At 45.8% G+C, this 22,185-nt stretch overlaps 1 protein-coding gene across 1 annotated transcript in view; it reads left to right on the top strand.

The window, feature by feature from the left end:
- Window positions 1–22,185, top strand: part of MPP1 (MAGUK p55 scaffold protein 1) — a 36,244-nt gene that overhangs the window by 2,494 nt on the left and 11,565 nt on the right. The window contains exons 2-5 of the mRNA XM_079962332.1: window positions 15,862–16,005; window positions 17,317–17,395; window positions 19,291–19,376; window positions 20,230–20,298. Coding sequence (XP_079818458.1) covers window positions 15,862–16,005; window positions 17,317–17,395; window positions 19,291–19,376; window positions 20,230–20,298 — 378 coding nt within the window. The remainder of the gene's footprint in view (window positions 1–15,861; window positions 16,006–17,316; window positions 17,396–19,290; window positions 19,377–20,229; window positions 20,299–22,185) is intronic.

Raw genomic sequence — 22,185 nt, 5'->3', positions numbered from 1 at the left:
CTGGAAGTGGCAATTGCCTTGTGCTGATTTAGCTGCAGAGCTATCCAGTTTGGGGGAAGTGATGATAGGAACATAAGAAGCTGTTATATACTAGGTCAGTTTTCTTTGTACATCTCTCCCAACACTTGCTAGCAATGGCTAGAGATGTGAAGGCCTATAAAGAAAACAAGAGAAAACTTCTTCGGGATTTTTTTCCTTTCTGTTTTTCCATGCCTTCACAATCTCTGACATTGGCTCTTCAGAATCTCATGCAGGACTCTTCCCCACCATTGATAAGACTATCAGTGTCTGCTAGAAATAATGGCTAGCCTCTGCCTCTACTGTTGGGGGATTCACAGGTCCGGAGAATGCTGTTGTACTCAGGTCCAGCATTTGTGCTTTCGAGCAAGTCCAAAACAAGCCAGGACTCTAGGAATGGGGAGCCTGTGGCCTTTCAGTTGCTGTGGAACAACTTCCATCATTCCTGGCCATACATGCTGGGCCTGATAGGAGTTGAAGTCCAATGACATCCAACAGGCCACAGGTTCTCCCACCAATGCACTACTGTTTCGGCTTTTTCTCTCCTTGCCTCCACACTCCGACCTGTGCTATTTAATACGATTGGTCTGCCTTATGGGGCTGTTGTGCGAATGACTGAGTTCACACTTCTGAAGTGCTTTGGATACTTGAACTTGTTGGCATCTGTCTTCCTTGGGAGACAGTGGAGGAGTGCGCGTTTGGGGGAGTGAAGTCAAACTGTTGGAAGGTTACAGTGCCTGCTGTGGCTGTAGAGACCAATACGGGAGAGACATGTTTTGTTGCAGCTGGGCCAGATGAAAGTGTCCGGTTTTGCTGCTACAAGTGCACCATGGTGTTTCTTCCTTCTGTGCTTCTCCCAGCAGTCATTCCTCCTCTAGTCACTGCTGATGGATACACAACCTGACTATTTCCAGGAACTTGGTTGTCTGTAAGGGATTTGCAGGCAGCGGGGTTGAAGTTGCCAGCCTTCCTGTCATGTTTGCAGACATCTTTGTAACACAGAGTATTATTAAAAATATATAAACACTTTTTTAAAAATGCAGTACAAATTTCTTCTTCCATTAATCACCAGCTGCTGCTATAGACAAGTCTGAGCAAAAAAACAATTTTGCATTGCTCCTGGACTCTCACAAGGTTCAGGCCCTAACAGGCTTCTTGGTGTGTGTTTTTTTATCCTGGGAACTATCGCTGCTTTTGCTGCTGTTGATATACAGATTAGGGGCAGTCAAGGAAAGCAAGTTTCCCCAGCAGGTCTCAATGACCACAGTGGAACAATAGTGGGAGGAGTAGATACCTCTCTGATAGCTCACTGATGTGGCACCAATTCATGGTAAGAGAAGTGTTATCTTGAAGTTGTTCCAAAAAAATACTGGCATGGTACAGACAACAACTTGGGGAGTATTTAGACCAGGAAAATAGCTCGGAAGGAAATGGTTGAACACATCCTCTGTTTGTGCTGCTGCTTCTGTCCAATTTTCCTTCCCTCCCCACTGCCCTATAGCTGCTTTAAAGTTAACGTAAATATGTTGGGAGATCCAGTTGCAGATCTCCTGCATAGTAAGTAGTTTAGCTTGGATAATGTCTAGCTTTTATGACTTGGCAATGGGGGAATTTGGTTTTATCAAATCTATGTAGTCTACCTTTTGGCAACTTGCCCCTGTGCAACCCTTTTTCCTTTGAGCTAAAGATACCCAGCTTCTTCGATCTTCTACCACATGACTTGGCATCCTGGAGACACTCATTTTTTGGTCACTCTCCTCTGAAAACCTTCTGACTGGTCAGCACCCTTTTTGAACCGTGTGGCAGATGCAGAACCGGAGACAGTGCTGCAAATGAAATCGCCTTGCTGTGAAGAGTAGTCCAGTTGTTGTTTCTTGGGGGTTTTGTGTGATGCTCCTGTTAAATGCACCATTGTTGTATAATGTTTCATGTTTGGCCTGATCTGCACAGAGAATGTCTTTGGATGGTTTGCTTATGTTGCCTTAGCTGTGAGAACAGTTGCTGCATGGCAGTGGGAGCCATGTGAAGATCCATTTGTCCACAGAATCCAACCGTTTGGTGAATTAAAACATGGCTCGGCAGTTCTAGATTTCCAGTTGGCAGTGACTGAGGATGGGGGAGAAATAGACTACCATATTTTTCTGCTATATGTTAAAACAGCACTGTTTCATACAATGTGTAGGTCATACAATGAACTAACATAATGCTAGTCAAACTGGGGAGCTAGAATGGATTCAGTACTGTGCAAGTAACATCTAAAATCAAAATTGATTCTCCATGTGAAATGCATGTCAATATGTACACAGGCATCACCCCCACACATTTTAGATACATTGCATGTTATACCATGTTCATTAATCTATCTGCTGTGCTAATATTCCAACTTTATTCCATAATTCTCAAGGTAGCATACATAGTATTTCCAGGCAGTCTCTCATCCAGGCAATGAACAGGTCCAGACCTGCTTAGCTTCAGCAAGGTATCATGTGCTTTCAAGAGGGTGCATTGCTGAAGTCAACCCTGAGCCATGCTTTACCCTTTGTGCTCTAGTTAGACTCCCTCCCTTCTCCAAATTCCCTGTCAAGGCTCTAGGAATAATAGCAAGTTGTCTTATGCCAGGTCTTTGTCCGGCTCTTTTCCACTATTATCTGCTTCCAGGCTAGCCAATGCTGTCCAGATGTTGTTGGATGACAGCTCCCATCACCTCTGATTGTTGGCTGTGCAGCCTACCGCAGATGGGAACTGGGAGTCCCAACAATATCTACTTGGCTACCCTTGCGTTCTACTTTGAAAAGGGCCTCCAAAATGGTTAAGGGAAAGCTTGCAGTGTTTGGGATTTTGTAGTTTTAGAGAAAAGGCGAGTAAGAAGTGACATGACATAAGCTTAAAAAATTACATAGGGCATGGAGAACATGGAAAGATCAATATTTTCCTCTCTGTCTCAGAACATCAGTACTAAGAGATGTCCGTTGAAGCTGAATGTTGGAAGACTCAGAACAGATAAAATAAAACACTTCTTCATGTGGTACATAGGTAAACTATGGAACCTGCTCCCACAGGAGGCAGTGATTACCATCAACCTAGAGGGCTTTATAAGACAATTAGGCAAATTCATGGAGGTGAGGGCTATCAATGGCTACTAGCCATTCTCTGCTGCCACAGTTTGAGGCAGCGAAACTTCTGAATACAAGTTGCAGGAGGAAGAGAGTGCTCTTTTGCTCAGGTCTTCTTGTGGCTACTGAGAACAGGATACTGAACTAGACGGATCATTGGCCTGATCCAGCAGGCTCTTCTTATATTAGGTTATTAACATCTGTTGTTAATTTTTCAATATTGATATTACTTCCAAGTTCTTTCACAACAGTTGTCTCTTGAGGATCTTTTCAAGAGTCATACAAAGATCTTCCTTATGTTCTTATGATGTTTGTCAGCAGTAAGAGCTGTTTGTCAACAGTAAGAGCTGTTCGACAGTGGAATTTGCTGCCAAGGAGTGTGGTGGAGTCTCCTTCTTTGGAGGTCTTTAAGCAGAGGCTTGACAACCATATGTCAGGAGTGCTCTGATGGTGTTTCCTGCTTGGCAGGGGGTTGGACTCGATGGCCCTTGTGGTCTCTTCCAACTCTATGATTCTATGATTCTAGGTCTCCAAAGTCTCAGGGACAGATAAATCTTTCCCATCACCTGCTGCTAGATAACCTTTTAACTGGAAATGCTGGGGATTGGACTTGTGACCTTCTGCATGTAAAACTGAGGTTTCACCTCTGAGCTATTGTCTGTGTGTTTTTTTAAAGAAAATCCTGAGCATTTGTTGATGGACTGATTCTTGATGTAAACAAAAGTGTATGGATGCATAAATAACTAAACCACGCTTGCACATAGAAAACTAGCATTTTAGGGAGCAGGTTAGAGTGTTCAACTTTAGCCTAGGGAGACCTGGCTTCAAATTCCCTCTCCTCCAAAAAGCTTAGTTGGTGATCTTGGTCTTAGTCACTAGCTCCTAATCTAAGCTACCTCACAGGGCTGTTTTGTGGATAAAAGCATGTATGCTGCTCTTTGATCCTTGGTGGAAAGACAGGGTGCAGGTTGACCATCCATAGTAAGAAGAACCAGGCCCTTAAGTAGCACATATCAAACTGGTTACAGTACTAGGCACAGAAGTTCTGCTCACCTTCTTCTTCCTTTCTTCTGTTGCAGAATCAAGTAAAGCATACCTAGGTTTCTGCATGACCTTCAGGCCAGGAAAGTGGCTTTTAAAAGGAACTAATGACTTGGAAGGGGACACGGGTGGCGTTGTGGTCTAAACCACAGAGCCTAGGACTTGCCAATCAGAAGTTCAGAGGTTTGAATCCCCGCGACGGGGTGAGCTCCCGTTGCTCGGTCCCTGCTCCTGCCAACCTAGCAGTTCGAAAGCACATCAAAGTGCAAGTAGATAAATAGGTACCACTCCGGTGGGAAGGTAAACGGCGTTTCCATGCGCTGCTCTGGTTCGCCAGAAGCACTTAGTCATGCTGGCCACATGACCCGGAAGCCACATGACCAATAAAGCGAGATGAGCGCCGCAACCTCAGAGTCGTCCGTGACTGGACCTAATGGTCAAGGGTCCCTTTACCTTTACCTTTTTAATGACTTGGAAATGAATAGTCTTGTTAATGTTTAAATATTTTAATGCACTGCTTTGCATTTGACTGCTTTGTATTATAATGAAACCCTTGATCATGGGAGAAGCTGTTTGTTCCTTTCCAAGGTTTCCATCTTTTGCTGTTTTGCCAGAGCTGCAGAGCATTTCCTAACTGGGAGCAGCAAGACCTGCATCTGTTTGTTGGATTTACACCTGAGTCAGGTGACCTGACCATTCACATACTGGAGAGATGGCAGCCATTGCCTTTGCTTCTTGAATCTTTTTTTTTTGGGGGGGGGGAACTATGTGTTTACAAGGCAATGCGAATGAAGCACCATCTTTAAAGATCAAAAGCAGCCTTGCTCATTTCTCCTTTCTTGAAAAAAAGCTGCTGTTTGTTTAAATACCCACCTGAAACTGCACTAGGGTAGCACTTTTGAGTGGTAAATGGCAACAGAGAAAGAATAAAGCACTATCTTTTGCTGCTGTGCCTCCTCTCATAATAGTCACCAAGGCTGTTTTTGGGTTGTTTGGTTTTTTTAAAACTGCCGCTAAGATGTGTGTAATGAAAAGAAATCTCTAGACCAGCTGTCAGCTTTGGATACACAGCAAAAGTCCTCGGGTTTTGCTTGCAAAAAGGCAGCAAGAGCTGGCTGCTGCTGCTGCTGCTGCTGCTGCTGTTGCTGTTATAATTCCTTCCTACAGCAAACTTGGATGGTGAATGCCATTAGAAACTGGGGTCCAAATGAGAAATAAGGCGGTGGTATTAGCATAGTCAAGGAAACGCCAAGATTTGCAGAAGTTCCAGAAAACTAACAGAATGAAACAAAAACATGAACGGTCCCAAACCCTCAAAATACACCACAGAGAAGATAGATCATGTTCATCTGTTATGGAGTACCGGTTGGTGGTTGGAAAGAAAATAAGAAAATGGAGAAGTCGTTGGGGAGAGGAATGCCCTGTTTGGAGTGAATGGCTGGCTTGAACCTTGAACGGGGCACTCCTGCTAAAATCCCCCTTCCCTAGGTCCCACTTCTTTTGTGCAGTTCCTCCTACTGTGAATCCCAGTGATAATGTTGTGAAAGTGCTGTATAAATACTAAAGTTTGTCTTGCCTACTCACCTCTGTGAGTAAAAATATGAGGAGAATTCAACATCACTCCTCCCTAAATGTTCTGTTGGCACAAGCATTTCAGCTTGCCCGATGGAATGGGACCTTCCCTCACGTGCTGTTCTAGGGGTTCTCCAAACCCCAACTTGAGGGAGGTCGGGGGAAAGCCCCATTGCACTAGCTAAAGTCCTTACGTGGGCTTCCACTAATGGGACTGGTCAGTTCAATAGCCCATTGGATGCCACCATTTCAGTCTTTTCCACCTCTCCACTGTACCTGTGTAGTAAGTCACCAAGGCACTGATTGTCCAGAAGCTTTGATAGAGACCTCCTCGTCTGTTCTTACCCTAGGGTTTCCCTGGGATAGGGAACTTGTGGCTCTCCAGAAAAATTGTGGACTATGACTCCCAGCACCCATAACCAGTGGGCCATACTGGATCTAATGGGGGTCCAATGAGATCTGGAGGGTCACAGAAGCCCCGTCTCTATCCTAGACATAGCAGGGTATCTCAGACCATCTGGACCCTTGGTCACTTCCTCAGTAGCTACTATTTTACTGCTGCTGCTGAATTCTGCTGAGCTGGCCTGTCTCTGACATGCTTTGTTGCATCTGGCAAGTTCTGGGAGTTGTCTGTGACAGCTGTAGATTTGAAAGCTGTGTTTGATAGTATCCCAAGGAAATTACTATGGGATAAACTTGCCAGTTGGAGAATAGATAGAAGGCTCCTGTGGCTTATTTCCCAACTTCACGCCGGGTCCGTGGCCAGGGTGAGATTATCCCCTGCTGGAGACCTGACTAACCCAGTGCCAGTAAATAAGGGTGTACGCCAGGGTTGTATTTTAGCGCCGCTTCTTTTTAACTTATTTATCAGTGATATGAGGAACCCATTAGCTGTCTCACATAAATTTATCCATACCCCTCGTATACTTCTCTACGCAGATGATGCTGTACTACTCTCTTACTCCAGAGTGGGTTTAAGGAGGGCACTAAAGATTTTTGCGACATATTGCCATTCTAATCATCTGTCTATCAACCACACCAAGTCCAAAGTACTGATATTTTCAAGGAGTCGAAAACTTTATTCATGGAAACTGGAGGGCACGAAAATTGAACAAGTACACAAATTTAAATATTTAGGAATATACTTTCAATATAATTTAGGGTGGAAAGCGCATGTTGAATATCTTCAAAACAAGACAAAAGCCCTATCACACTCCCTCCTTCGTTTTTTCTATTCTGAGGGGGCCTTATTCATCCCTGCGGCCCTGAAAGTGTATAGCATCAAAGTGATGGCCACAATGGCCTATGCTGCACCTTTATGGGCTGCCTTTGCAAACCTCTCACCATTAGAGTCACTTCAAAGCCAATTCTTACGCCGACTTTTAAAATTACCAACATGCGTAAGTAATGCGGCTATTCGCTTAAAAATGAAGATCCCGTCAGTGGAGTTAGTTATATGGAGGAGAGTTTTGATTTATTGGATATCCCTATGGCATAAACTCCCGAACCACTATCTCATTCAATGCATGTGGCGAGATGACTTCACAAATTTGTGGTCAGGAAAAATCCATGCCAAATTGCTGTCCTATGAGATCTCGCCCACTGAATTGCTCAAACTGGATCTAAATGTGGCAAAAAGGTGTATAAATCAAAGGCTGGATGATGCGGAGCTATACCAAAATTTCGTAGCTGGTGGTGGAGCCTGCTCGCCGTTAAATTTCGGCATAACCCCTGTCTACCGCACTCCGTCCTACTTAACATCGCTTATGGCTGCGTCTCACCGATATGCCTTCATTAGAGCCAGGTTTAATGTCTTTCCAACAAACGTGCTGAGACATAGATTCACTAAGGGCCAAGTCCCTTCAATGTGTGCTTGTGAAATGAAAACATCTGAATCTCTACATCATGTTATGTTTATCTGCCCTTTGTACAGTTCAGTCCGTGCTATCATACTAAACTCCATAATCCAGCCTATGACTGACAAACCAGTAGAACTACAGCTTGCCTGGGTTCTTCAAGATGTGGATCCTTATATTACCCTAAAGGTAAAGGTAAAGGTACCCCTGCCCGTACGGGCCAGTCTTGACAGACTCTGGGGTTGTGCGCCCATCTCACTTAAGAGGCCAGGGGCCAGCGCTGTCCGGAGACACTTCCGGGTCACGTGGCCAGCGTGACATCGCTGCTCTGGCGAGCCAGAGCCGCACACGGAAACGCCGTTTACCTTCCCGCTGGTAAGCGGTCCCTATTTATCTACTTGTACCCAGGGGTGCTTTCGAACTGCTAGGTTGGCAGGCGCTGGGACCGAGCAGCGGGAGCGCACCCTGCCGCAGGGATTCGAACCGCCGACCTTTCGATCGGCAAGCCCTAGGCGCTGAGGCTTTAACCCACAGCGCCACCTGCGTCCCTTACAGGTTGCTAAATTCCTAACAGCCATCCTCTCGTACAAGAGACGGAATGGAATGTTAGCTGATTATTGATAGCTATAAGAATTTTTTATAACGACATTGGATATTGATTTTAGTGTAGTGCAAAATTTTTTTTAAATTTTAATCTTAATCTTTTCTTATGAATGGCCAATATTTGTCCTTGTGAGACATGAATTGTGTTATACTATTTGTGGCTTGTACGAGTCTGCTGTTTTATTTGATTTGTTTTTGTTGTGTTGAGTTTCATGATGGGCGTAAAGCCGAATAAACATTTTGATGATTTTGATGATGACAGCTGTAACCTCATGCAGCTGTTTCCTCCCTTGAAAAAGAAAGTTGGGGGTGGGTGGGTTGGGCACTGGCACAATTGTCTACAATACTTGAGTTTCAGGAAGCCCTGGGAAGATAATCCAAGTGCTTACGGCATCAGCATCACGTTTCTCGGTCTCTTGGCAGAAAAACATATTCCCTTCAGGTCCAACTTCCAAAAGGACAGTGTCAGATCAAAGACTAAACTGTGCAGGAGAAAAACAACTGGTCTGTTTTGGGGGGAGGTCATGATGGGGGAAATGGACTGGATTGTGGTGAACCAGTTTGGAATGCATTTAGATCACGGATGGGAATCGTCTTCTGTCCAAGGGCCACATTTCATTCTGGGCAACCTCTCAGGGGCCGGATACCAATGGTAAGTGGGACCAGAGGCAAAAATAGTGGAGCAGTGGATGTAAATCTCTACTGAGTTTCAAAACATTTTATTTCAGGAGACCTTTGTACCTTGAATGCTTCTCAGATCTCTCTCTTTTTTTTTTTACATTTTAAATTCTTGGGGCTTTACGTTTTGGAGTTTTAATTTGTTTTTTTTCAATTTTGTGCATTATGTATCTGATTGCCCTAATCCTCTTTGAAGAAGTGAGAAGTGAGATACAGATTTTAAAATAAAATATATAAATAGATATCACTTTTGTACATTAGGCTGATTTGTACACATACGCCTACACCCCTGCCTATACCGGCAAACAACAGGCATTTTCAGAGTTGAAGGGCACGTTCCAGAATACCAAAAATGCTCATGGAGATTGGTGTTGGGAAGGGTGTGCAGCCTGGAAAGAATCTTGAGGACCAGATAGAGAGAGCTGCATTTGGAACCTGATTCTCCATCTCTGATTTAGATGGCGAAGCACAGCACTTTGTATGTTCCACAGAGACTCATCCTTATACTTACCAGAGTGGCACATGCTCTAATTATCTCTTGCTTGGACTACTGCAGTGCACTGTATGTGAAGCTACCTTTGAAAGTGACCCGGAAACTACAACTAATCCAGAATGCAGCAGCTAGGCTGGTGACTGGGAATGGCCGCCAGGATCATATAACACCTGTCCTAAAGGATCTTCACTGTACATTTCCAAGCACAGTTCAAAGTGTTGGTGGTGCTGACCTTTAAATCCCTAAACGGCCCTATATACCTGAAGGAGTGCCTCTACCCTCATCATTTAGCCCAGACATTCAGGTTCAGTTCCGAGAGTCTACTGGCGGTTCCCTCACTGCGAGAAGTGAAGTTACAGGGAACCAGTGCATTGGTGGGAAAACCTGTGGCCTGTCAGATGTCATTGGACTTCAGCTCCCATCAGCCCCAGCATGCATGGCCAGGAATGATTGGAGTTGTTCTACAACAACTGAAAGGCCACAGGCTCCCCATTCCTCGTTTGTTTTGGCCTTCTCAGTAGTGGCACCCTCCCTGTGGAACACCCTCCCATCAGATGTCAGGGAAATAAACAACTATATTTAACTTTTAGAAGACATCTGAAGGCAGCCCTGTTTAGGGATTTTTTTTCAATTCAATTCAATTCAAAATCCTTTATTAGGCATAACACACCAACAAACAAACAAACATCATATACAACCTGTGTAAAATACGGGCACAGCAAACACAATTTATCCCAGTCCTATTCTTAACTCTCAGAAAGTAAACGATGTACATAAATAACACAATACAATATAATATAGTATAATAATACAACGCAGCAACATCTGTTTTTAATAAACAAACAGTTTACTGTGGTTTTATATATATATATATATATATATATATATATATATGTCAGAAGCTGCCCAGAGTGGATGGGTTGTGTGTGCTCTTTTGTGATGCTGAGCAGCTGTTACCCCAGCAAACACACTAGAGTTTTGATGCCCTGATCACCAGGCATCTGAAGCAAACATGCCAGGGATTCATTCATTCTTCAAAAGTGAGGCAAAGTTTAAGCTTCTCCGTGCTGTTGATCAAGAGCCAGGAGGTTACAACCTAGAATTGCTTCCCAAGAATTTCAAGCCAAGGAGTTGGAACTGTTTATTGCTCAGGCAAAGTCCTAGCCTGACCCAGAAGGCTTCTACAGTACTGTATATCAGGGGAGTCTGATGGCTGACTAGGGTGGGTGGAGCCACTTCAGAGCCCAGAAACCCTTCTCTGCCCAGAGAAAGGAGGCCTCCTCCTGGTTAGAAAGTGCTCTGAGGTGAGTCCCATTCCATATTGGTGGGGGCCCTTGATGAGGGCTGGCTGCTGCTTCACAGGTGCCTAATTTCCCTGGCAATAGCCACCAGGTCTGAGAATCTGCCCACCATTTCCACAGTCCCTCAGAGTGTTGCTGCGTGACCACCTCTGAGTCATTGTGGGAAATCCAAAATGGAGGGTGGTTTCCCTGCTGCTACATATACTTCTGGGAAAGTGCTTGGGTTTCTGCTGCTGCTGCTGCTGCTGAGGTTGCTGACCCTCAAGGATAAGCTTTGTTGTCCACAAATCCCCAAGTTCCTGCTTCTAGCCCTCATTTCTCCTGATTACATCCGGATTATCTTCAGGACAAGGCACTGTTTAGCCAAAAAGCAAAGGTTGGGGACATGAGCTTATCCAATCAATGCAAAATACTTAACTAACTGAGGTTCTGCCCCCCTCCTAGCCTAAAGCCTGCACCCCCCAACATAAATCCTGGCTGCACCGATGGTTGTGGGAAAGACTGTGTAGGGGGTGGGGACATCTTGACTAAGCCAACCTTTGAGCCTAATGGCCTGGAATGTGCTGCACTCTGGGGAAATCTTTGCTGAGCCCAGAGGTCTGGCACTGAACTGTGTGACAGGCTGCTTCAAGGAAGGAAGAACAGATAAGAGATGACTCTAGGCTGAGTCAGCTCCCCTGACGGGCACTTTGAACCCAGGCCAGGGTTGCCACCAGCAACTTTGCTGAGGCAAAGGGAAAGGACATAAGAAGAGTCTGCTGGATCAGACCAAAGACCCAGCTAGTCCAGCATCCTGTTCTCACATTAACCAACTATTCCATCTTCTTCAGCGTTGTATACCCAGAGGATCTCTGTTCCCTTCTAGATCAGTCCAAAGGCCCACTGCCGCACAATTGTCCATGGGTGTGGTTTTGGTATGAATGTTGTTTCTTTTAGGCCAGGGGTACCCAATGTGACATCCTCCAGATATGGTTGGACTCCAGTTCCCATCAGCCCCACTTAGTGTGACCAGTAGTCAGGAATGATGGGAGTTGGAGTCCAAGAACAGCTGGAAGGAAGCACATTGACTTACCCTTGCTTTAGGCTATGTTTGCAGATGTTTAATCACTACTGTTCCGAAGCACTTAAGAATCACCTTCCTAGGCTAGCAACGGTTTCTGTGTGGATGGGCAGAGCCTGCTAAATGAAGTGGTAAAACCCATAGGCTAATATCTAACCAGGAACATCTGGGTTTGTTTGCATTAGCTTGGAGAGGCTCAGATTGGAAGGTCGCGGTTCTTCAGCTATCTCCAGAGGAATGGTAGAAAGCACGAGCTGAACACGCAGTGAGATGTATGCCAATAGCACTTGGCAGGGGTAGTCCAAGGGGGCTAATGAGGTGTGCTGCAAACTGAACCTGGTGAGGTTAGCTCAGAAATAGTAAATGGGTGAGAGTATTGTATTGGTCAGAGAAGTCAGTGAGTGTGTGTGTATTCATCCAAATTGGACAGGAGGTAGGAAATCTGTCTTTGTTATTGGAAGAAGTTGACGCTTTAATGGATGTATGAATAATACCTGAAGTTGGTTTGAGCTAAATCAGGGGTCGGCAAGGTTTACCTCGCCTGGGCCGGATCACTCCAGCGGAGATCCCTCCGTGGGCTGGATTGCGCGTTCACATGAGCGTGTGCGCCTGTGATTTCCTGCCTCTGTGCAGACGCGATTTCTGGTGCCGCGGAAGTGATTCCATGCACTGCACTGGTTTAGTGCAGCATGTGGAGACTCGCCGAGTGGGCGGCTCATGGGCCAGTTAAACGACCCCTGTGCACTGCTTGTGGCCCATGGGCTTTAGGTTGCTGACCCCTGAGCTTAGTGTTCAGTGATTGTAAGGGTTGCAGCAGACTCTAATGAGCCTTAGTCAGTGGTGGACTGTCAATGGCAACTGGCTGTTATAATTAGACGGAGCCTCCATTCTCTGAGGCGGTATAACTTTGGTTTCTTAGAGCAGTGGTTCCGAATTGCAGTGGTCCCCAGGGGGTCCACATAACCCACCCAGAGTCTCTGGCAACATTCACATAACTGAAACTACCATAAGAATAGCAACATTTTCAAAAGTAGGGGGCACATGGCTTGGCTTTTGAAAGACAAGGGGTCCACAGTACTTCACTAATTGGGAACCACTCCCTTAGAGGACAGATGTGGAACCTGCTTACCAGGCCCCCATCTGTTGTGTCACCCTCCAACCCCAGAGAGAGGAAGAGAGAATATGAATGGATGGCAAATGAATAAAAGTGAGAGAAAGAAGGGGTGATCCACAATTTTGCTTCAACCCTTCTCACTCCCACCAATATGTAGCAACACATCCTGTAGAATTCTCTCCATGATGTTTTATCTGCACCATCAGAATGAATTTCAGGAACTAAAAAGTCATACTAAAAAAAATGACTTTTGAGCCATCTGGTCAAAAAGTGCAACTAAGCATTTCGTTTTGGTGACTAACCCTGGTTTAAGGAGCCATTTGGCGCCTAGCTTATGGATCTGAGTTTCTAACACCACCCCCAACTATTTGCCTCCAAGGTATGTGGCCCTTGATCTCTCCAAAAGATTACCCATCCTTGCTTTAGAGGCCTTGGTTGGTATAGATGGGTTTACTCTTATCTCTTGAGAGGATGGTGCCATTTTAGCAGAAGTGGGTAGGGGAGGAGGAGACTTTGTCCCCAGTTCCCCCAACAGTCTAGCACCAGCCTAATGAACTAAACATATCCACCTTTCCACCCTGACATTGAGATGGAAAACAGTCAGTGCTGTTTATATATGCTCAGTTGCTTGAAACCGGCTTATAGTCTAGAAGAGATAAGACCTTTCCAGGGACTGTTAATAGGTTTTTGTTGTGCTTTTCTTCTTTAACAGGCTTTAATCACCAATCCATTGCGTCCTTTGTCTGCTTCTGGAAGATAAGAGCAAGAGCAAGGGCTAAACTATGTGAAAGGACTCTGGTTAGGGGGTATCCTTCAAAATGTGGCTTTGCGCATGGGTGAGCTTGGGCTGCTGTTACTGGAATGAAGCCGAATATATGTTTGTCATCCAGTCTTTTGAAGTTGTCGCTTTTTTTACCCTAAAAACAGCCATTCTGAGGTTGACCAGATCTCTGGTTCGTGGTTTGTGTGTGTTAACTCTTCTTCTCCCGGGACTTGAAAGACTCTGGTGACAACTGAGAGTGTAGGGTTTGAAAGCTGGTTCAAGTGCAGGCCTGTTTTTCCTGTGAGAAGGTTCGGTGCCAGACCAGTGCACAATCTGCAGTACTATCCAAGTTCAGGCAGTGTGATTGGAGCCCAGAATTCAGCATCTGAGAAGCTGAGGTTTCCTCCCCCTCCTCCTTTTCTTTCGTTACACACAACAAGATTCTATCTTATGTATGTAAATTGCAATCATAGGCTTGATGATGTGTGGGCAATTGCTGGCAAAGCCTCAAAAGCTGTAGGAGCTTTTGGAACGGTTGGTTGTTGAACATTAATGCCGACGTGTTTGTACAAAACTTGCACAGAGGTCATATAATGCTGCCTGTTTGTTGAGCATTTATCCTGGTAGGTTCACGCAGAGGCTTAGAATGATGTTGCCAGCATCTGGTTGTTATTCCACACTTTCCAGTGTGCCATTTCCCTTCACTTTTCTTACCAGACTTTTTGCAATTAGAAAATGTGAAGGCATAATTGTGCTAGAAAGTGGAGGTTAGCAACTACATTTTTTTTTGTTAATAAGCAGCCCATCTGCAAGTAGCCCCCATCCCGTCTGTAAAAGAACAACATTTAATGTGGGTTGGGTGGGTGGGGGGTAGTGCTTAAGTGCATTATGTTTTCAAAGCACTGGTTGCAACTGGACACAAGTCAAACTTAATCCCTTTTATAAGTGCATCTCAGCTTTTAGCTGACAATTCCCCCCAGCCCCGCACCAGCAAAGTGTAAGAGCACAGGAGTGTATAGTTCTTGGGCAACCAGAACCCCATGTTCCCCAAAGGCTTCTTATTCAACTTAAAGATAAAATCAAGCAAATGAAATGAAACGGATCAGTCGTTCCTCAACTTTTTTGTCCATAGAGTCTTCGAAAATTGCTGGGGCATATTGGAGCTGGCTGGTTTGCTCACACTGCCTGATAGCCCAGCTAGGACGGTACCATCCATGCAGTTGTAAGCTTGTTCCCATGTTACACTGGACACAGGTGCAAGATGTCTCCACACATGTACAAATGCTTGTGTGAAAGAGTGCACACTTGTCAGTTTGTACAGCTCAGCTGCTATGTACACAGCCTGTACACTTGTGGAACATTACATGTTAATAACTACACAACTGTACAGCTAAATTATTTTAGTATGCAGGTACACATGTTGTAGACTGGTTGAATGTAATATGTGAACAACCACTAGAGCAGTATCAATTTCATGGGAAGGAAAGCTGTTTTGCTTCTGGATTAAGTATGAAGAAAATAAACGTTTCTTCTGCACCATCTTCATTGTTAAAACTAGCTCAATATTATTAAAATCATGGACTCCAGCTAGGGACTTGCTAGCGTTTTCGATAATCGGGCCCTAAAAAGTCCTCGATCTCTGGCAGGAAAAGAAAAGCGTAAAGGCAAGTATGGATATTCTACCCTGTTCTGTGATAGTTTCTGTGAACCACCTGAGTCTCAGAACCGCTGAAACAGATTGTTCTAAAAAGAACTGGTCTTAAATTTGGGCTCTCTTCTGTCTTGGCAGAGTTGGTCATGCATAGAAAGTGCACTCCTGATATTTTTGCTGAATATAAGATGAGGGAATAAGCATTCCTTGGTGCAAGATTTTGACTCATTCATTTATGTTAGCCAAGAGTATATGACAGCCATGATTGTGGCCAATTTGACTTGTCATCCCATGGCTGCAATGTTTTCAGAAACAGCTGAGTGCATTGAAGGTGACTGTCCTCTATCACTAAAGGCTAGAAGAGAGAGAACATGTTGCAGCTAGGCAGCCCAAACATAAATCCATGCTGTGTTAGGACCCAGCAGCTGCCATCATGAGCACGATATTGGCTCAGGGATAGGAGCAGGGAATGGATGGCTGAGTTTAATACTTCTTGGGCTAAAGTTTCCAGTTTGGTGTGGCTTCTGGGAGACCAGGATACAGCAGGGCCTGGGTACTGCTCCTAAACTTGGGGTTTTGTTTTGTTTTGCCTTTACAGGCAGTTCCATCCTCAATGAATGCAGTGTCCGAGGATATTTACTCCAATGGCTCAGCCATGTTGGGCAGCCCAGCCCACACAAATGGCCGGGAGATACGGAAAATGAGGTTCATCCAGTTTGAAAAGGTCGCAGAGGAGCCCATGGTGAGCTGGTGAAGCTAGAGTGCTTCAAGTCCTTGTGGTTGTAGGCAGTGGGGTGGTGGTGGAGGAATATTTCTCTTGCTCCTGGGCAAACTCCTGGGCCCACACCAGCGGTTCTCAACCTGTGGGTACCCAGATGCTGTTGGACTACAACTCCCGTCATCCCTGAGCTCTGGCCTTGCTAACTAGGGGTGATGGGAGTTGTAGTTCAACAACATCTGGGGACCCACAGGTTGAGAAAGCTGGCCTAGACGGACAGAGGTGGAAGGCTTTAATGAGCTCGAAGCTTCTGGCTGTGTGCAGCTTGGCTGAAGTTGAGATTTCCTCTTCACTTGAGAGATGTTCTGTCCCTAACTCTCTTGTAGCCATGGAAGGAGCCTCCAGGAGCAAGACCTAGAACATGAGGAATGTGTGCCCCTCTGGATATAGCTGGATTACTCCCATCATGCCTGACTATTGGCCATACTGGCTGGAGCTGTTGGGAGTTGGAGTTCAGCAACATTTGGGGGGGCTACAGGTTTCCCGATTCTTGTCCTAGAAGCAGTGCCAGTTCCCATTTTTCGGAATTACCCCCAGTGCCTCCCATCCCCAGTGAGTCTAGTTCCTCGTTGCTGCCATCTGCAGCTCCTCCTCCTCCTCTAACCTTATTATTGCTACTGCCAGCCAATTGTAGAATTGTAGAGTTGGAAGGGACCGTGAGGTTCATCTAACCCAACACCCTGCAATGCAGGATTCTTTTGCCCAACTTGGGGCTCAAACCCACGGAAATTAAGAGTTTCACACTCTAGCAACTGACCTATACGACAGCTATCAACAAGCAGGCAGTGGCATCAACTGACCCTTCTTGTCATCTGCTCCATTGCTGTCTGGGCCAGAGTGAGGCTGCCCATTGGTCCATCTAATTACACTGACAGCACCTCTCCAGGCTTCCAGGCAGGGGACATTCCCAGTCTTATCTAGAGATACCACGAATAGGCAGATGAGCAAGCAGGTTGCAGCGGTGAAGAGGATAAGCCAGGCTCGGAGTATTCTGGTCAGCTGCATGGATCCCCTGCTGAGGTGTGGGGCCCTTGGCAGATCCCAATCCTTGCCAATCCTTTGTGCAAGTTCTGACCTGGAAAGCGAAGTGTTAGCCAGCAGCTGTTACGTAAAAGGGAAATGAACAGAGATTGAGTTTGGCTAGGAGTCTCCCCTCCTGGATGCATCTCCTGGGGCTGCCTCTGGTACAGAGATAGGCCAGGAGGAGCCTCTGCAGAGAAGCAGAATCTTCACACTGTAGCTTTGATCCAGATTGTCACAGACTTTCTGTTCCAGGGTATCACGCTGAAGCTGAATGAGAAGAAGAGCTGTATGGTGGCCAGAATCCTCCATGGAGGCATGATCCACAGGCAAGGTAAAGAACAGTAGCAGGCCTGAAAAAGTTTTTTTAAAAAATCCCTATGAACCAGCGCCAATAGAAGCTGATGTCTATTGGGCAGAAAGGAAGGAGACCCAACAGTTGGCAGAGCCTGAGCCCAATTCTACTTTTGGAGCCAACCAGTTCTACTTTTTGTGTCTCTCCTCCTACCTCCTGAGTTCTGCAGACCAAGCCCACGTATTTTATTTATTTATTTATTTATTGAATTTTATATGCCTACTGCCCTATACCCAGAGGTCTCAGGATGGTTCACAGAACTAAATCAAAAATATAACCACAAAATGTATATAGTAGTACCTTGGAAGTTGAACAACCTAGTTCCCAAATGTTATGGCTCCTGAACACCACAAACCCAGAAGTGACTTTTCCAGTGTGCAAACTCCAGTGGGGCTTCCGTTGCTTCCGATTGGCTGCAGAAGCCACGCTTTGGTTTTCTAATGCTATGGAAGTTGAACGGACTTCCTGAACGGATTCCGTTCGACTTCCAAGGTATGACTATAATCAAAATGAAAGCAACCACCCAATAACTTCTTGGGTGACAGTCCTGTCATTTCCTTCTCCAGCTCCTGGTTGCCATAGACACTTGGATTATTTTTTTTGTCCCTGTCCGAGAATATGATGAGATTTTACACTGCATGGAAAGGCAAATTCTTCCTTTCCCCATTAGATGGAATGGAGAGTTTCCCGGCTGCCTTTAGAATAGAGATGTTTTAGTGGTGGGGGAAGAGAAGGACTTTGACAGCTAAGCACCCCGATGGAGATCTGAGTAGAGCAAGAAGTTTGGGCCAGTGGTGCGACCTCTGCCTGGTGCTGCTGTTCATTGCTGGACATTTCTCCCTCTATCACCAGTCTCTCAGCTGCCAGGCCTCTGGTCGTGTTGCACTGGTGAGCAATGGCAGTGGTTTTGAATAGGACCCAAGCCAGTGCTTGGCTTTGATATGCCACCCGCCATGTTAGATTATGAGGTCAGGCATTGCATTTTGCTTATTCCAATATGGTGGGCAGGGGCTCCAACTCCTGGGAGCCGAGCCCTTTTGGGGCCCCCAGTCAGAGGGTGGAGGCGGCCAAGCACTGCGCCAAGTGCAGAGTGGCTTCAGTGACTGGCTCCTCCTCCTGCTGCTGCTGCTGCTGCTGCTGTGGAGTGGCAGAAGGGTCAAAGCAGCCCCTGCCATTGACAGCAGAAGAAGGAGAAGACAGTGGCCATTGAAGCTGTGCTGCTGTCGCATTCAGCTTCACTGATGTTGCACATGTGACATTGGCCTCTCTGTGATGGTGGCACCTGTGATGGTGGGCTTGGCTCATTCAGAAGTCTTGCTAGTGCCCAGGTGAGTGACTGCTAGAAGCAGCGTGGGTTGGCAGGATGAGTCCAGTCAGCGATGAGGCCTTCTGAGTCCTAGAGCCCTTGCGAAGTCCCTGGCTGTGCCTGCTTGAAAGGAGCCACCCTTCCCTCCTATTCAAAGCAGCTGTTAACTTTCCAAGGAAGAACTTAGGAAGTGAGCTCCTTTTGCATGAATAGCAGCAATAGCTCAGGTAGTGGGTTCACAGTGTGTTTTTATAAAAGCAAACCCGATTCTGAAGCATTTCAGGCATATTCACTCATGTGAATTCATAGTTTAGTTTTTTTTCAGTTCAATAATGCAAGTCCCACAAGTAGTATGTTTAAACTGCTGCTAGTGATGTGCTTTTTTAAAAAATCATTTTCATTTTTACTACAATCTAGTAAAAGTATAGCTTTTGCCTAGTCCCAGGAGTTACCAGTGTGGTGCCTGTTTATCAGTAGCTGTTGTCCTCTCTAGCTACTGATTAAGACTCTTGTCTGTTGCTGTTGGCCCTGCCTTGCTTCATGAGGTTCATGTCTCCTACTCTGCCAGGCTCCCTTCATGTGGGGGATGAGATCCTAGAAATCAATGGGAAGAGTGTCGCCAACCATTCTGTAGACCAGCTGCAGAAGATACTGGTAGGTACCAGGGATGGAGGGACCTGAGTTTTCTCTTTCAGGAGCAGCAGCCTGCTGTGATTCTTCCTGACCTTTTAAAAGATAATTGAGCATGAATTATTCCAATCTGTAGGAGCCGGTGGACCTTAGGTTCCATCCCCATACCTCTTTGTTTTATCATTTCTCCCAGCTCAGGAAAAACCAGCAGGAAGTTGAAGTGTTCTTGCTGGGAGCCTCTCTTGACTTTGCATTGAAATCAGCAAGGTGTAGAAAAGGACTGGGCTCATATGAGAGCCAGGCTCGACTGAAATATCCTGGAGAAACCAAAAGCCAGCAGTAGCTCTGATTCTTTACTGCAGAGATGGGCACCTTGTGGCCCTCTGGGTGTTATTGGACTTGAAACTCCCATCCAGTGTGGCCAGTGACCAGGGATGATTAATTACTGTCTTGTTTTAATGGGATTTGTTTCGTTTCATTGTGTACCTATGGATGTTTATCTTTTAATGTTTGTGTAACTGGTTTTTATACTTTGTAAACTGCTTAGAAGCCTAGTTTGGCAACAGGCAGTACATAATTGATGATAATGATCACGGTTATGGAAGTTTTATTCCAGAAGCCTCTGGGCTGATATTAGTAGTTGTAGTCCAACAAGCATGGGGAGAGTCAGAGGTTGCACACCTCTGTGGGCACAGAATGCCTGGGCATCTCTGCACTGAAAGCTAAGAAGAGAGAACTTTAGCTGGTGCAGCTTTTCTCAGTTTTAGGAGACAGGTTGCAACTGCAGGAGCCCTGAGCTATGCAAGAAGAGGTTGTGATCTGCCTTGTGTGGTTGATTTAGCAGAGGTTGATTCTCTCCTTTTCCTTTGTCCATCAGAAAGAAACTAAGGGAACCATTTCCCTAAAGGTCATTCCCAACCAGCAAAGCCGCATTCCTGCCCTCCAGGTAGGTGGTAGTACTTCCACCTTCAAAGCAGTAGGTTGGTTGCATGAGCTTAAATTCTGTGCCTCTAAGCCAAAACTCTGCATTGCAGAAAGATGAATTCCGCAGCTGGTATGTAACATAGGTGCATATTTGTATGTTTTTCCCCCTCATGGAGTGGGAGAAAGAAGGATGTGGTGTCAGGATCTCTGCCTGGCCATTGGGAATCCTATGCAGTCTCCACCACCCCTATCCTAATCCTTTGATCATCTCCACACACTTAGGGCCACATTCACACCATACATTCAAAGCTCTGTGATGCCACTTCAAACAGTTTATGTCTTCCCCTAAAGAATCCTTGGTACTGTGATGATGATGATGATGATAATTTATTACAGTGCTACCTCAGGTTAAGTACTTAATTCGTTCTGGAGGTCCGTTCTTACCCTGAAACTGTTCTTAACCTGAAGCACCACTTTAGCTAATGGGGCCTCCTGCTGCTGCCGTGCCGCCAGAGCACAATTTCTGTTCTCATCCTGAAGCAAAGTTCTTAACCTGAAGCACTATTTCTGGGTTAGCGGAGTCTGTAACCTGAAGCGTATGTAACCCGAGGTACCACTGTACTTATACCCCACCCATCTGGCTGGGTTTCCCTAGCCACTCTGGGTGGCTTCCAACAGGAGATTAAACATACATTAAAACATCAGTCATTAAAAAAACTTCCCTAAACAGGGCTGCCTTCAGATGTCTTCTAAACGTTAGATAGTTGTTTATTCCTTTGACATCTGATGGGAGGACGTTCCACAGCGTAGGAGCCACTACCCAGAAGGCCCTCTGCCTGTGTCCCTGTAACTTTGCTTCTCACAGTAAGGGAACCAGGCTGAATGATGGGGGTGGAGACGCTCCTTCAGGTGTACTGGGCCGAGGCCATTTAGGGCTTTAAAGGTCGGCACCAACACTTTGAATTGTGCTCAGAAACGTACTGGGTGCCAATGTAGATCTTTCAGGACCAGTGTTATGTGGCCTCAGCGGCTGCTCCCAATCACCAGTCTAGCTGCCACATTCGGATTAGTTGTAGTTTCCAGGTCACCTTCAAAGGTAGCTCCACATAGAGCGCATTGCAGTAGTCCAACCGGGAGATAACCAGAGCATGCATCACTGGTGAGAACGTCTGCAGGCAGGTAGGGTCTTAGCCTGCGTAACAGATGGAGCTGGTAGACAGCTGCCCTGGACACAGAATTAACCTGCACCTCCATGGACAGCTGTGAGTCCAAAATGTAGTGTGTTAAGGATGCTGAGAGTTGTTGGGAGACCCCTGTTCCTCTCAAAGAGCTACATTCTCAGAGTGGTTTAACAATCTATCCCTCTTCCCAAGGAACTCTGAGAGTTGTTGGAATAGAGATCTCCTAACAACTCTCAACGCTCTTAACAAACTACAGTTCCCTGGATCCTGGGATGGGGGGGGGGGAGGAAGCCATGGTTGTTTAAAGTGCAATAATAGTGCTTTAAATGTTGGGCCTAAGATTGCTTGAAAGGGGGAATTTGGTATGTGTATGGAAAATAATTGATCTATTACCCAATTTCCTCCCAAGCTGCACCCACCTGCCTTAATCCTGGTGTCATCTGTTGCATCCGGTGCAGGGCAGGTAACGACTGGTTGGTGTTGGCTACAAACCTCGGTGCCTTTGCCTGACACTGAACTGCGCAGGCAAAGGAGAAAGTGTCACCTGATGTCATGGTGGGTACAGCAAGAGGCAAAAGCGGCCAAGGCAACTGATGTACATATTCCCTGTGTACAGTAGGGTGCTTTGTACACAAGCAAGCAAGAGGCATTATTGATGGACTTCTTTCATCCAGTCAAAAACACTCAAGGTGTGCAGCAAGGCTGATGAGAGGTGTGCCTGGGAAGAT

Source organism: Podarcis cretensis (assembly GCF_951804945.1).
Source record: "Podarcis cretensis genome assembly, chromosome: Z".
In the NCBI taxonomy this organism is placed as follows: domain Eukaryota; kingdom Metazoa; phylum Chordata; class Lepidosauria; order Squamata; family Lacertidae; genus Podarcis; species Podarcis cretensis.
This window is presented reverse-complemented; position numbering and strand designations above follow the sequence as displayed.